At 32.4% G+C, this 16,698-nt stretch overlaps 2 protein-coding genes across 2 annotated transcripts; one reads left to right on the plus strand and one right to left on the minus strand.

Moving 5' to 3' along the window:
* Positions 1-3,324: 3,324 nt before the first annotated feature.
* LOC106062897 (arsenite methyltransferase-like) lies at positions 3,325-10,606 on the minus strand. Its single transcript, XM_056030694.1, has 10 exons — positions 10,572-10,606; positions 9,188-9,391; positions 8,546-8,696; positions 7,900-8,036; positions 7,598-7,667; positions 6,625-6,706; positions 6,230-6,361; positions 5,827-5,966; positions 4,654-4,770; positions 3,325-4,145 (listed from the first exon to the last, which is right to left on the minus strand). The coding sequence occupies exons 1-10, from the start codon at positions 10,589-10,591 to the stop codon at positions 4,089-4,091; spliced, it is 1,110 nt and encodes a 369-aa protein (XP_055886669.1). The 5' UTR covers positions 10,592-10,606; the 3' UTR covers positions 3,325-4,088.
* Positions 10,607-11,917: 1,311 nt separating this feature from the next.
* On the plus strand, positions 11,918-15,743 carry LOC106062900 (sterile alpha motif domain-containing protein 15-like). The gene is made up of 4 exons (XM_013221215.2): positions 11,918-12,077; positions 14,279-14,377; positions 15,373-15,460; positions 15,560-15,743. The coding sequence occupies exons 1-4, from the start codon at positions 11,955-11,957 to the stop codon at positions 15,694-15,696; spliced, it is 447 nt and encodes a 148-aa protein (XP_013076669.1). The 5' UTR covers positions 11,918-11,954; the 3' UTR covers positions 15,697-15,743.
* Positions 15,744-16,698: the final 955 nt, after the last annotated feature.

A 16,698-nucleotide genomic window follows, 5' to 3' on the forward strand; every position in this document is an offset into this window, starting at 1 on the left:
GGCGCCCTCTAATTAGATCTAGATCTATATTCAAGTTCCTAGTAAGTAGAAAGTTGACAAATAATGTCACTTTTATTTGAGATGGCTGTTAGTTGAGAGTAGAATATTTTTTGGCGATTAGAGAGTGTAGATATAAATCTACAATAGATTCATTTGTGTTCTAGTTTAAAATAAATTTTAATTATCTTCTATTAAGTGATTTATTTTTACAAAATTTTGAAGTATTCCATATTGGAATATTATCAGTGGCGTAGCAAGGGTGGGGGAGAAATGTAAAATCCCCCCGGGCCCCCACTTGAGGGGGGCCCCAAATTAGTGTTTTTTTACAATAAATATTCAATATTACGCAAAATGCGGGGGCCCCCAAAGAGATCCAGCCCCTCCCGGGCCCCCAAATGATGAAAAATTCCTATCTACGCCCCTGAATATTTTTACTATTATTCTGTTTTTGCATTATTGATCATCAGTATTTTTAATGCAGCGTTTCTCAAACTTTGGGTCCTCTCCCGTGGGTGGGGATGGTTAGTACCTTGAATTGGGGGATGGGGAGACGCAACTTCTTGACAAAAATGGGTGTCACAAAGTGTGTGTGTGTTTTTTCTGGTGGCGGTAAGAAAAGGTTAAGCGATTGATTGGTGTTTATGCATTATGGATGATGAAATTAGCGTAATGCAAATGTGAAACGGCAGACAATCTTGAGACATGAAAGAGTAAAGACGTTATTTTGTGGTGACCTAGATTTTGTTTAAATATCAGTATATTTCATTAATATTACATCTCTATCTCAAGTTAAATATGTGAATATTGTAAAAACAATTAGGCTATATTGAGTTGTTCACATAAGAACTTTATTTTAAAGTTTATTAAGTTTATATATTATTATAAGGCTTGTCTTCGAGTCCGAAGATTAGTTAGGAATGCAGTTTTTCCCATGGCTGCGCAGGCCCAGCTGTGACCTACATATTTTGCCACATCCAGGGCAAGCATAACCACTGTTCGCAGGTGGTCGAATTAGTTTTTCTTTTCGCGTCTGCGTTTGTCCTCGGCAGCGGATTTTCTTTTGGTCTCAAATGTGTATCACGCGGCCTTTGGGAGTGACCTCCAACTGACTCGTTCTGAGACTGCATGCAACCAGGTGCTCTCTTCTATGTCAGCAGCTAAGGCAAGTTGGCTTCTAAGCTGGTCTTTGAAGCGTTTCCGTGGGGCACCTCTGTAACGTCGACCACCTTTTAGCTCACCCAAAAAAAAAGACTGCCGTTGGCATACGTTCGTCTCCCATACGAGATACGTGCCCTGCCCAGCGTAACTGTCGGACCATAAGAAGTCCATCTATACTATCCTTACCGGTAAAAATATAGAACGCCTATATTGGTTCAATTGTGCTAGCTGTTTGTAAGCGACAAACCAACGACCAACTAACAAAGAGAGGGGACATTGAAAAAAAAAAGTTTTATTTTTAGTGTAACTTATCTGAATATTAGTATAATTACATGCTTGAAAATTAAAATATATTAAGTGAAGATGTCATTTTATCTTCTAATAAGACCTTGTCAACTGTAGTCTGCTTTTTGCGAGGCGCGTATGCACAATATGGGTCAAAACGTTTTGAAGAAAACATTTTAAAACATCTCCGCTAGTGTGATTCTTCTGCATTTTTTTGTCTCAGAATAGTCGAATTTCTTTCGTATATTGCAATTTATAATAGTGACGACTTATGTGTGAAACAAAATCCTCGATAGAGACGTCTTTACACGAAGAATATTTGTTTAAAAAGATCACGCCCATTATAGAAGTACATGCGCAATATGTAGGCCTACCTAGAATGTCCCTTGCATAATTCTATTGGCCAGGTCTGCCTCTTTATTATTAGATTTAATATGGCCCTCGACTTTTTTTTTATTATGATGAATAGTGCGTTCTGAAAGAAAGCACATCGATATTAGCCTTTTAAAAAAATTCGCTTAGCGCCGAGTCACGCCCTGAATTAAACCACTTGCCGACTTGAGCGAAAACCTGCCGCATCTTCATTTCTATCTCCATTAAGAAATTTTTACAACGCTTTAAATGTATGTAGGCAACATTATTTTGGCAAATGTATTGCCCATAGGCCTATTATATATTGCAAAGTATTTGTTTTATGTAAAAATTCAAATAAAAAAGTTTTAACTAATAAATTGCATTAAACCTTATAACTTAATTATGCTATTACATAATTTCATAACATTGAACCGAGCCGAACCCGAACTTTAGACCTGACCGAACCGAACCGAACCCGAACTATACTCGTCATCGAACCGAACCGAACTTAAATCTGACCGAACCGAACCGAACCCGAACTTTAAAAGTTGGGTTCGATTCCCATCTCTAATTCATGTATCTAAAATAGTAAAAACGTATCCATCTCAGACCTAGAGATCTATGGGGCAGATGATTTAAAGGTCAAGTGTTTCTGTGACCCAATTTTAATGAGGATACCATGTGGCCACCACAACAACTATCTGCCTTAACTTTTCCATAACTATTTTCAGGTGTACCCATTAGAGCTGGATGGACTCAAAGGCGCCCTTAAGGTCCCATTTGAATGTAATGTGTAGGGAGATATGAATAGTCCCACTCTGTCTTAATCTATGGCCCTATGTGTCTATGTAGATTAATGTTATTATCTTCTTTTTTGAAGTACTATCTGTAATATATAGGATAACTATTAGACAACCTCTTTGTTATCCTAGAAAAAAATTACAGAAAAGGTCACTATTTGTATTGGGGCTATGTCTCTGTGAGTGTTTGGGGGGAGGGGTGGACACTAAGCTCTGTTCTGACCAGCTACACAATTTTGTATTTCTTATAAATTGTCTACACTTAATAAGCATTTTGACATTAAGTGCAAAGGCTAAAAAAAACAACTCAAGATGTGACCAATATAGCTCACATTGGAACACATGATATTGAAGTTATATATATTTGTTTTTCTTGTTGATGTATATTAACAGTTCTTACATCCAATAGAGCCAAATATCACTTAAAAAATACTCTGCGCAGGCTGGAAGGAATGCAGTAATTAGCCCACAAATGACTAGTCCCAAACGAGCCGATAAAAAGATACCCCCTCAAAGTCGCCTGCTGGAATGTCCACACACTACAGGACAGCAACATCAAATAGAGCCCTGGTGGGCAATGGATTTTTCTGCATCATATGTGGTATAGAGTCACAGGAATCTCTGCTGCACTTTACCATAATTTTCGGATTTGATTTAGAGGATTTTCTGTCTTTACTGGAACACACTCATAAGAAATAGAGCACAGAAACTAATCCATGAATAGAAATTTCAAACTTTCAAAAACAGTAGTTTAATGTAACCGGATAATTTATATTTTAATCACGTTATTAAATTCACATGAAATAGATGTGTCAAGTTAAAACATAGTATTCATTAAATAAACAAACTGAATCAAACATTAAATAGACTGAATCAAACATTAAACAGACTGAATCAGACATTAAATAAATACACTGAATCAAACATTAAATAGATAGAATCAAACAATAAATAAATAGACTGAATTAGACATTAAATAGACTGAATATAACATTAAATAAACAGACTGAATCAAATATTAAATAAACAGACTGAATCAAACAAACCCAAATTAACCTTTTTATACTTGTAGACTAGATATTTCCAGACATTTCTTTTTAGCACTGTTGGAAGATAGTGAATGATGTTATTCTGGTTATTATTATTTTTTTTGCATAACCAAGGCTATGTCAATCTTGTAATGTCTTCTCTCCTCTGACCTGATTAAGAGTTTTGTATGCAACTAAAATAAAAAAATGTGTAAAATGAATACTTTGAAACACTAATCAAGTGTAACTTATACAATTGTCAGCACTATAACCCTCACTTAAGATTGCATAAAATTGACAAGAGAATGTAATTGAAAAAAAACAATTTAAAAGCAATTATTTCTGGTCATTAATGTGAATAAAGAATTATTGAACCTAAATAATCAGTGGAATCTGATGATATTTGAGGACATTGGAGGTTACTTATTTTGGAACACTTAAATGCCATTCATTGAGCACTACTTCAGCAACATGACTTGATGTTTCCTTGCTGTGCACAATATTCAAATGGATCTTTCTCCTGTAAATATAGTTAAAATATAAATTATTTTCTCTAGGGATTGTGCTATATTAAATGTAGGTGAGTTAGAAACAATAATTACCTTGAGGCTTATTCCATATGAATTTATATTTTTAAAATAAACATCAGTAGGAATGGCTGAATTTGTTTGTAAAAATGTTTTATCTTTTATAAAATGTTTTACATGTTGAAGATAATCTACATTCTAGTCCAAATCTCCCTCAGGACTATGTAGGATGGCAGCGGGCAGGGTATGAACTCAGGACCATCAAGACAACCCAACAGCCTAGTGAGCATATCGCACAACCAGGCAGCCATTTGTCAGATAATCAATATCTTATGATCCAGACTTTAAATAAAATATTAAAATTTGTGTAAGGTATACTATAAAATTCAAGCATCATAGATCATGATAATGCAAAATATTTTTTTATGCAAGAAAATATTTGTTGAAAGAAATGCTCCTAACCCTAACCTCTTACAATGCTTCATATAACCCTGAACTTACCAGTTTAGCACACTTGCAAGGTCCATGCTCTCCTTCTGAGAAGGTAAAATACTTCCTGTAGCGAGAGGTTTTCAGAATGGTGGCAAGCTCTGGCTTAACATGGCATTCTTCATTTTTCTATCAAACAAAATTGTAAATCAGATATCAGAAGATGGTGAAGGATGGCATCATCAATTTATAAGAACTACTTCCAGAAACTATTGAACCAGAAAATCTCTGTGTGATTCAGATAACAAATTCTCTTTATATTCAGACAAATACACAAGAGTGGCTTCTAGTTCTTTATATATAATCAATAAAAGATAATTCACTGTTTTGTGATTATTTTGTAAAGTTTAAAAAAATGTTTCCATCCATCTATGGGGCAAATGATGTAAAAACTAATCTGTTTATGGGATTAATGGTCAACAAATGTAATATGAGGCCATCACAACAGCCGCTGATCTGTACTACCAACTGTGCTATATAAAGTTTTTAAAAACAATTATATAAATAAACAGACAAAAAAAGTTAATTAAATTTCTGTTAAAACTGGAATACTTTAGTCTAAATGTAAAATATTTTCCCAACAGCTTATGATCATAATTAAATGTTGATAATGCAGATTTTTTCACCATACTAAAAGCTTTCTTTTGAATTATAATGTTTATCAAATCTTCTACCACTTGCTCTGTTTTACCAACTAACAAGAACAACAAATTTGATCTAGCTTTTTATTTCCTATATGTATTCAGACCTGGTAAACACACAGCTTTGTAATATTTATTACTCAAAACATGAAACATTTGTTCACATTACAGACATTTTAAGAGATGCAAGTTTATTTTGTTCACATCACAGACATATTCAGGAGGCGCAGTGGCTGAGCGGTAAAGCACTTGGCTTTCGAACAGGGGTCCTAGGTTCGAATCCCTGTGAAGACGTGGAGTTTTAATTTTTTGATATTTGGGCGCCTCTAAATACACCCTGCTCTAATGAGTGCCTGACATTAGTTGGGGAAAAGTAAAGGTGGTTGGTCGATGTGCTGGACACATGACACCCTTGTTAACCATAGGCTACAGAAACAGATGACCTTTATATCATCTGCCCTATAGACCATAAGGTCTGAAAGGTGAACTTTACTTTTTTTTTTTTCAGACATACAAAGAGATATAAGTCTATTTGTTTACACACCTTAAAAGTAATGGCATAATCAAATGGTAGTTCATCTTCATGACCTTGAATCTCTCCCCCATAGACAACGGTGGAAGCATGGCTTTGAACTTGTGGGAGTTTAAACAATCTGTAGGTCACAGACACAAACTTGGCGTCACCTAATGGATAGGAAGTAAAGTTGGTGGGAGAAACCAAAAATGTATTCAAAAGACGTGTGTTTCCTGAAACTATCCAAGTTTTAAACATGGCATCTGTAAACTTAATGGTCATATTCCTCAGGTATATTAACTCATTGTTAAGTAATAACACAAAAATCTCTCTATATATATGTTATAGGTTGATGAAACAGTTTAAAAACAACAGAAAATAATATGAATTACTTTAAACAAGCAGAAAATGCATTCTTGTTAAGGAAAATTACCTAAGACATCTTTATAGTGTTTATCCTCCACAGAGAACAAGCCAGCAGTAACGAGCCTTGGTGTGCTAAAGCCAATTTCCTTGGCTAATTTGTACAAGTCTTTCCAGAATATTGCTCCAGCAACACATTCACCTTAGTATTTAATTATTTATTTGTAGAATTTAAAAACATTTTATTTGTTGAAGTGGGTATTCTAAGCTCTACGATTAAATGTGAACTTATTTTTGTCTTTGTTCCGTATGTGTAAGTTTATTCTTGTTTAAATCTATTCATATAAAAATCCTTTAAAACAAATTATTTTTTCAAATTATTTTTTTGCATAACTCATTAACTTATTCCTGTTAGTGAAATGAATTCTAACAATAAACTATTAATAGTTTTATGAAATGAATTACACCAAAGTTCCTTATGTTCCCTCACACTATCTGGCAAATTTTGATCAGCATAAACATCACTGAAGTATAGCTCTCCACCTTCCTAAAAACAAATACAATCCATACATTGTACAGGCATTCTTAGAATATTTCAGTTACAAATTAAAAACAACAACAACAACAAATAATGAATATAAAAAGTGATGTAAAAGGTATATAACTAAAGAAATCCCATTCTAGAAAACTGCAGCAAATATAAAACAGTAACTTGATTTCCCATGGAGAAATAACAAATATTGTCCAAGCATATCTAAATATGTGTATAGCATTTTATGCTCAGACAATAATAATAAATACAGTTCCTTAAAAAATATCCTTCAGTATTTATTTTTATTAAACATAACTTGGTAAAAAACATATATAAAACTTTTAAAAGGACAGTTGTAATTAAATGAGTATTGTAAAAATGGCAATTATAGAGATCTAGACAAGAGCCAATTAATATTCTAATATAAAAAGATGTGACTAACAAACCAATAGTGTTACTTAAGGATCATACAATTACAAATAGTTAGAAATTTAACTCGATTGATTTCTTTTGTTGCCACGACACTACTGGCTAAGTCTTTCTTATTCAAAACTGAATGAATATACTTGTCAAATTTAATTTTAAAATGTATCAAATGTAAACTTTAAAAAAACAGAAAACAAAATTATTTGCTTTCACATAAAAAAAAATTTTTGTTTTTCATTAAAAAAATGTTTAAATGTAAAATGGACAGGCCTGGCATTGAAAGAGGTTCTAAACAAGGCAAAAGACAGGGAGGAATGGAGAAAGATGGTCGAAGAGTCTTGCTTGGTGTCCCAGCGGTCCAAAAGACTAAGGGATACGTAAATTAAAATATTGACACCATCAGACTGATTCTTTTCTATGTTCAGAGAGTAATAGCTTTCTAAAACAATAAAAAACAACAATAAATAATTAGCTAAATACCTTAAGAACACGATATGCTTCTTTCAAAACTGCAAGTTTGTCTTTAGATAGATTAATGACACAGTTGGACCTGTCGTAAGAAAAAGAAAATGTTATTTCAAAGATTGTTTCAACATGTCGACGAATGGAATCTTATTTAAGTATGATTCAATTGTCAAATTAATGTCAAAATAAACATAAAAGAGTGATAGTTTAAATTTGTTTCACATCATGAATTAATTATAAAAAGTATTTGTGAATTTGTATCTCATTCAAACACTCTACAAAAATAATTTAAACCAAAAAAAAATTAATGAAATTACACTACAATGTCAAAAGTATTTTCCTTTATGCCAGCTTCAACCATATTCTCCATGTAGCCTTTGACAAAGCTTATGTTTGGACTTGCATAACCAAACAGCTTGGTATGGTAGTCAATGTACTTGTTGGCTACAGAAAGCTAAAAATATTTTGAAAATGTATAAGCATCAATGTAAAGAAAGTAATGAATTATTAAGCATGTCTATACCAGCACAATGTTGCAGTGCTGCAGAGACATTTTTTATGTAATGCAAATAATTTGTTTTGTTAGGGAAGTATAAAAAAAACCCAACTAGTTACATTTCTGGGAGTTGAGTTTAAATCTTAAAGTTCTAGCTTTGATAATTTTAATAAAAAAAAGGTGAAAGATATCTTGATTATCATAATTTAATTAGAATATTGAAAATATTTATTGAATCTAAAGCCTTCTATGATCATGACTTTTTAAACAGTATGCTCTGGAATAACAAGAATAAAAATATTGTTTATTTCTTCTACCTTCTGGTGGTAATTGTATGCAACATATCTTCAATATAGAACTGACAAGCTCTTATACTGATTTGTTTTAATTTTAAAAATATGATGCTGATCTCTATATAGTTTGATATAGTCAAATTAAGACAGTTGATTGTCAGTTTAACAAAGTACCTGCTCATCTGTCATGTCAAGTCCCACTACCTGACCATCAGCTCCCACCAGCTTACTAAGAATATAACAGTCTTGTCCACTTCCAGAACCCAAGTCAAGGACAGAAGCTCCTTGGAGAGCAGGAGGAAAGACTGGACCACAGCCATAATATCTGAAACATTTTACTTCATTGTATCAAAAGTTTCATTTTCTTGTAACAATATTTCTGCTAATTGATACAAATGCATTGTAATATATATGTACTTTACATTACATTGATATTTGAAACACATTTTTCCCTCATTAGTTTACATAAAAAAAAAATCATCTTAAAACTTTTTTTAATGTTGCTATCACTTTATCATAGTAAATAAATTCTTGTAAGACTACAACTTTTAATTACATTACACTACCCACACCAATGTTGTTTTCTTTAACTTTAATATGTATTTTCATGTGTAATTCTATTTAGTCAAATTTAGCAATAAAGTCAGAATACCATAAAGTCATGTCATAAACTGAAAAAGTCAAATTATAATTTCATAAAGAACATGATCATTTAAATAGGATTGCACAATTAAAAATGTCACTCAAGTTCAAAGACATACATTTGTAAAAATGAAAGCAAATCCTAAAACCAGCCACAAATATTGTTTTTCTTACTTGGATGTCACTTCTTCATGAACTAAAGCAATCACCTCTCTGACATATTTCGGAAACTTTCCTATCTGAGCAGTACATGCTCCAGTTTTCAAATCACTTGTCTTTGTTAGAAATTTACCATAATAATTTTGAACTGATTCTTTTGTATCACAACAGCTGGCACCACTTTCACAAGCCATGTTAGTAGAGTCTAGAGATTCTTTTCTTAATCAGAAAATACAATTAGAATAAAAGCAGCAACATATTTTTTTCTTAAAAAAACAATAGAATATATGCAATGTAATTTTTTATGACCAAATATGTTTTGGTAAATATAAAAAATTAATAAAGCTGAAATAAAAATCTTAATTCTTAGCACAACAGGTTAAAGACAGAAAAGTAATCTCACAATGAACTGGTCGAATTGCTTTGTAAGTATGAACATTCTTTTTTATTTATTTTTAAGGGTCAGGGTTGATGAGCAGTAATTTTTATGCTAGTGTTATTATTTGTTCAAATATTAAAATTTAAGCAATTCATACCAAGAGTACCAAAAATTGTGTCATTTAAGATTTGGTCAAGAAATGTATTGTTTAAAAGAAAGAAACACAGGCATGTGTGGTTTTAAACAGCTTGGCTAACTATCAAGGGGGCTTGAGTTTGAATCTAGACTTGAGCTGAGTTGTGTATTAATTGCCTAATGGTAGCACCGAAACCTTCTCCAAGATACACTCTCCACCCCTGGGAAACATCACAGTTGGATGGGCTATACAAAAGCAATTCAAATTAAAAAAAAACACTATAATCGATCATTTCATCCTATAAATGTAAATGTTGAGGCATTATGATGACATTAAACAGTTTGTTTCTAGGTTGAGGCTTGAAGAGTTTTTAGTTTAGCCTATGATTCGATCTATCTATTGTATTGGCCCCAAGTAGCCCAGTAACCTGAATATCTCAGAGTGTATCCTTCCAGGACTACTAATGTTATAGTTGTTCATCATTATAAGTATATTGTTGAGTTGTGCCTGGGGTTCATTTTAAGAATCTGATTGCATGTTAATGAAAAGGTTCTGCTGTAATATAATTCATTGGTTTTCCTGGCTGATTATAGGTAACACATTCCATGCGGTCGCAGCATAGGTTGCTGTGGCCTAAGAAATAGCGGCGTAGCATTATGCCGGCGGTCGACTAGTAGGCCTACATTATAATAATTAATAAACTAGATTTTACAACATCTAGACTTCTAAGTTCTAGACCTAGAAGTCTAGACTCTAATCTCTATAATAATCTATAGGCACTATATCACTATAGCCTATATAATTTATATAGATCTAGGCCTATCTAGTATTATATAATATAGATTCTAGATATGTAGGCCTAGATCTACATTTGTTACAATTACATTAACAGTTTATCTGTCATATACCTAACCTATTCTAGACTAGATATATCTATATATGAATAGATAGACTATATACTACTATATAGTCTATATCTAATCTAGACCATTAAACTAAGGCTAAGGAGTATAGTAAAGTCACTATTGCGGAACAGGCATGTTTGCGGAACAGCTCGTCGAAATTATTTAAAATCTACTTTATTTTGAAATGTTCTGCTAAAGTACTGTAACGGTACTGCGCATGGTCCATTTCTCTACAATTCCAATATAAGTGTTTTCCTTTCACAGCAGAAAATTAATTTTGACTCCAGGTTAAAGTTGACAGGTGTGGAATCGTCCATTATTTTTCACGTACCAGGAGAACCGCATAGGCCATGGCTTAAGGCTTTTTAAAAATGATAATGACACATCACCTGCATGATACACATATTTTTCGGTTTATAAATGGATGAGGAAAAAACTTCATTTCATAGCTATCTACCAGGAATTCAATTTTTAAAAAATTAGGAGGTGTTTATCCTGTTTTTACCTTTTTAAAGATAGTCACAATTGTGGAACACTATAGATGTTATTTATTTGACCTGCGCATTTACTGTCATTTAGCTTAATATTTACATCGTGATTTAGATATCGGAATTTAAATATGAGTTTGTATTAGTATACATAAATTTAAAAACATTTAGAGAATAATATTACATATAATATATAATGTATGATAACCAGACGTCCAGCAAAAAGAAAAAATCATAATACCATATATAGGCCTATATATATTAATATAACAAAAAAGAATTAAAGAGTAGTGGGAAAAAAAACCTTGTAAGGAAAATCAGAGTAGTATGACGTCAATTACAATTAAAGAAGAGGTAAAGAATCAAAAAGTGACAATGTGTGTCTTTAGCTTTAATAAAAATAAAATTAATGTAAAGGATAAGGAGTTCAAGTATTAGACTAATAAAAATATATGCTTTATATAGGCTTTGTTCCGACATTTTTACCCTGTTCCGCAATTGTGACTTCTTAAAAAATCCTGTTCCGTAATTGTGACTACCCATATCTCAGTCGAATTGAATGTAAAATTTAAATATCTGTTGAAAAACTAAACAAAGTGTCTATTTTTATCGGAAAATGGATGGGCAATGCCTAGATACTTTTAGTATTTCCATAGGTCTAACCATTACGGAGCAAAAAATTGAAAACTAAAAGTAGCTGCAAACTGTTCCGCAATAGTGACTCTACTTAAGTCAAAATCTCAGGTTCAAAGGTCTTTATATCTACCGCTAGTCTAGAAACTTATTAAAATCGCGAACATAATTTTTTTACATGGATCTCTATATATATATGCAAGTGACTTAATAATACAATGCTAGGAAACGGTAAACAAAAATGGCATCCGCACAAGCCACAATAGTTGAAGATTTGAAAGACAAACGTGTACCCTCTGCTCTTTATTGGACCACGGAGCATGTAGCAGATTGGGTTGAAGAGCTTGGTTTCCCACAGTATAAAGTACGTCCAAATTTAAGTGCTTTTCTTACTATAATATAGATCTACTTCATTTCAACTAAGCCACAAGTCACAAGCATCAGGCTCAGCGTTTTGAGCCATATCAATTATCATTCCATATCATAAATGACATAATTTTAATTAATATTATTATATTATAATATTATATAGAAATTAGAATTATAGATCTAGAATTTATTTTTATAGTAGATCTAGATATCATACATAGATCTAGTTCCAGATTATAATAATACACGAGTTCAGTTAAATTAAGTTAAAAAAATAAAGTTTAATTAAATTAATAGTTTATATAATAGTTAAATTAAAATCATACACAATAAATAAGTCAATAAAAGAACTACTGATACATAAAAAAATAACACTTATAACCCTACTTTACCAGGAGTTTAATTATAATATTGAAATCAATTGACTCTTTAAGATTGAGCCAATCTGCTGAATTATGACATAATGGGCCTTAATAACTAAATCAGTCATGCAGCTATTTCAGACATGAGTCAAGTTCAGATTCAATACTTTATCTTTCCTTTCTTTTCAACATGCTTATAAACTCCAGTCTGGGTGAGGAAAGGAGGGAAAGAGGAAGTTACAAAATTGTACAATGTTATGTTATGCTGAACAAGCCCACATGAAAACTAGGGGATGGCTGTCTGGTCTTGTGGTACACGCTCTGGACTGTCATTTGATGGACTTGATAATCTCGGGCTTAAACCCTTGGGTTTGGAAGTAATTATCTTCATATCTGAAACATTTTAAAACAAGTTATAAACATTTTGTTACTGTAAACAAGCCACACACACACACACAAATATAGTGAAAAGTGTGCAGTGAGAAAAAAAATCCAGAAAATATGAAATAATAAACTGTAAGCAAACCTAGCTCAGGGAAGAAGACGGGGTAGCCAGTTAATAAAATTAGATTTATACTCTACAGACTTTAATGCAGTAAAAGACCAGTTATTCTACATGTTGGCCATGGCTAATTTTCAAGCATCTTGTTATTACAAACCAAATAACGTATGTAAGAAAGCAAACTTTATGAAAATAAAGGCTTAATAAGTTGAATTTCTAACAGTTATGTCTGATAGAGGTACTTTTAAATTATTTAAAAAGTAAATGAGAGATATCACACAAGATTCTAAATTTAAGTATATCTTACTCCTTTTCCCGGGCATGTTACCCTGCCTCATAGTGGCGCCCGGGTGGAAACGATCGTAGGAAGAAACGATTAGGCTAAAGGGTAGCAAAACAAGACTCCCGTAGGGGTGCCTAAGGGGGTGCGAGAGCATCCTCATTGCACTGTGCGGAGTTGTAAAAAAGCTCCCACAACCTTGTCACAATCCAGGCGCTGTTCCTCAAGGGGCCGTTACATAAATAGTGTGTCCTGCACGGTTAGCCTAGTATAGAAAAGGAAAATGGCAGGGGACTGTGTGCACGCGGTCTCTGGCCGCGAGTCTGACACCCCGTCAGACAGAACAGTGTACACTGTTCTCATTCAGGCTGGTGAAAGGGAGTTCTTGTTCACTTTTGCTGGCTTAGAGTTCCAAGAGCTGAAGGCACAACTCTACCTGACAGTTTCAAGAAGAAGAACTCCTTTAAAAGTTGAAGTGTTAATTATTTAGAGTAGCCAAAACAATTCAACAAGTAGGTTTGTCCCTAATACATGTTCAAAGTTACAAATTAGGCAATACTTTAAGACACTAAATAGCAGAAAAAATGTTGGTTATAGTTCCAACAATCATTAAATGTTATGAAAATCTTAGAAAAAACACCGATACTAAGGCACTATTTACAGCTACATACCAAACTTTTTTTCTTTTCTTTGTGCCATTTTAGCTTGGTACAAGGATTAATGTGAAAAACTAAATCTCCAAAAAATAAGAATTAGAATGACACTAGATTAACATGAATATCTACAGGATGTAATATCTTTTTAAGGAACACTTTCAATGTATAAAATATAGGTTCACATCTTGTATAAAAACAATGCTCTTGACTTTCACTTCCTAATTAAAATAAATGGACATAACCAATCATGAACATTAGTTTACTTTGTCACATAAGTCAAAGATATTTTAATCAAATATGTACTATAAAATACATCTTAATATAATATTTTCCTAAAGAAATTTTAAAATTCATTATTCTTCCATTTTGATTTTTTTTTTCTCCTTCAAATGAAAGGCCTGCATCTTGACAAATTTAATCAATGGTCGCAAACTGTGTTTTCTTCATGCCTCTGCCTTCCCACGAATAGGTATCACAGATTTTGAGCATATCAAGGTAAACAACTTCTTTTAAAACTTATTATCTGCAGTAATCATGTTTTAAAAAAATATATTTTCAGCAACAAATTAATTTTTAGCAAAATAATTTCTGGTCCAATTATTATAGGATATCTTCACTAAAGTATATTATTATATACTGGTATAAACACATTTCTAGACTGTGAAAAAATGTATGTATGCCTGCTAGAAAAACAAATTTTAAAAAGTCTTTCTTGTTTGTATTATTTTTTACCAGTGTATTGGCATCTAAATGAATTGCTCTGAATTTGGAAAAAAGAGATGTTTTTATATATTATATAAAGTTTTACTTGACTTTTATTTTAATTAAAAAAAAAAAGTCTTTCTTATTTGTGTATTTTTGTTACCAGCTAATGGGATCCAGTAAACCTTAAAAGAAAAAAACCCACAAATCCAGCCCTCTGTAGACATTGTGCCCCCCTTTATAAAACTGAATCATCTCTTTGAATGCCTCATTTTAATTCACCTAAGGCAGAACCTAATACACTACAAACTAACATATCCAACATACTCTGTAAGGCTGAACAACTGAAAACTACATCATGCTTTGTTTCCTTGGCACAGACTGCAAAGAGCCTACAGCTCAGCAGCAAAAAGCTGGCAAGAAGAAGAAATAACCATAAAAACTGAATTGCTTGTGCAAGAGAAAAGATGTTTTTATAAGCATCTTTAGCCTACTATTACTACTGGAACATAAACATTTGTTCTACAAGGCGAACCATAGTCATTCTAAGGCTGAAGGAGGCCACCACACTACTAGAATATTAAGTTTAAAAAAGAGTGTTTCTTAATTACATTATTGAAATGGTGCAAACATTGATGTCATTGATTTATAAAGCTATGTATTTTTTAAAACATATAATTGATCTATCTTGAATGATACATTGAAACAATTTATTGGAATGTTTTTAATGAAACAAGTATGATTAGAACCTACAAATTCTCATTTTTGTTGAATACATTTTTATACAGATTATTTCTAAAAACATAAGAGACCTGATCTATTTAGAGGAACCTTTTTGGAACAGAAGCATTGCTGTTCCTCCAAAGAATAATTTAGGTGAGTAGGATTACATTCTAAGATGTTCAAACTCTTTTAAAATACGTAACGACAAGATTTTGTTAGAAATAAATGTATTCTGTACAATTTCCTTCCTAGGCATGTACCTGGAGCTGAAGTCACATACTGGCAAAACTATTGACACAACCACTTTCAAACAGATGTATCAAAATAATCCAGATCCGAAATGGCAGCCTCCATTATCCAACCAGTGTCTTATTTTACCAAGAGATTAGTTTTTGTAGTGTGTGTTTTTTTTTAGTGCTTTTTTATTTGTACAGATTTTGATAATTGTTTTATTTATTTATAGAAGTATATACCAATCCAACTAACATAAAAGAAATAAAAAAATAAGTGATATATATTTTAAACAAAATTTGGTTTCAAAAAAAAACAACCAACAACACATTAAAATTTAGTCATTTGTAAAATATATGAAGCATTTTTTAAATTGTTTCTGGCTTATAAGAAACCAATTTATAAGAGTGATAGTTAAATTAAATTGTGTATTCCATAATTACTTCTTGTTATTTGTAAATAATTTATCAGATCTCTATCAATCAAAGATACTGTAAGTTGTATTGATATCAAGTGCAAATGAAACATCAGCAATAAATTAATATACTTTTATACCAAAGCATGTGTGTGTCTGTTTATACATTGTCAAAGTTCTTCATTTCCTTTTATTTTGTCCTTGCTGCAAGAGGGGAAATGTGAAAGGATGGTTTGATTAACTCCCTTTTTGTAAAAATAACATTAAAAAAAAATTGCAGATGGAGAAGACAATGCCTTTCAGCACAGGTCACACAAGGCTAGGTAATTTTATTTTTTTTTGGTATGGTGTATATATATATATATATATGCATCTAGGCAGATTAGGTCAGATCTGACCATATTAGACAATGGAGTAAACAGAAAAGCAATCTGTGGTATCTTCTTCTTCTTCTAGCCAGCTTTATTGCTGCTGAGCTGTGAGCTCTTTTGCAGACTGTGCCAAGGAAAAAAAGTGTGCTGTTTTCTTCAGTTGTTCAGCACTGCCGTACAGGGTGTTGGTTATGTTGGGCTGTAGTGGAAGTAGGGTCTGCCTAAGGTGGATTAGGGAGGGGCATTCAAAGAGGATATGGTTTATGGTTTCAAAGGGGTGGGCGCAATGTCTGCAAAGGGGTAGTTGTGTGGAGTTTATTTTGTTCAGGTGGTAATTTAATAGTGGTGTGTGTCCTGTTCTTAGTTGGAAGATT

This window comes from Biomphalaria glabrata, chromosome 5, assembly GCF_947242115.1.
Source record: "Biomphalaria glabrata chromosome 5, xgBioGlab47.1, whole genome shotgun sequence".
Classification (NCBI taxonomy): domain Eukaryota; kingdom Metazoa; phylum Mollusca; class Gastropoda; family Planorbidae; genus Biomphalaria; species Biomphalaria glabrata.

Bases quoted from the DNA above. Each gene is read 5' to 3' on its own strand.
- LOC106062897 (XM_056030694.1), bottom strand. From the start codon at position 10,591: ATGACAGATAAACTGTTAAT. The intron at 9,392-10,571 runs GTAATTGTAACA...TTTCTGATTAAG, and splicing joins ATGACAGATAAACTGTTAAT to AAAAGAATCTCTAGACTCTA. The intron at 6,707-7,597 runs GTATTTAGCTAA...ATTTGTTTTTAG, and splicing joins AAGCATATCGTGTTCTTAAG to GAAGGTGGAGAGCTATACTT.
- LOC106062900 (XM_013221215.2), top strand. From the start codon at position 11,955: ATGGCATCCGCACAAGCCACAATAGTTGAAGATTTGAAAGACAAACGT. The intron at 12,078-14,278 runs GTACGTCCAAAT...TTCAAATGAAAG, and splicing joins TTGGTTTCCCACAGTATAAA to GCCTGCATCTTGACAAATTT. The intron at 15,461-15,559 runs GTGAGTAGGATT...TTTCCTTCCTAG, and splicing joins TCCTCCAAAGAATAATTTAG to GCATGTACCTGGAGCTGAAG.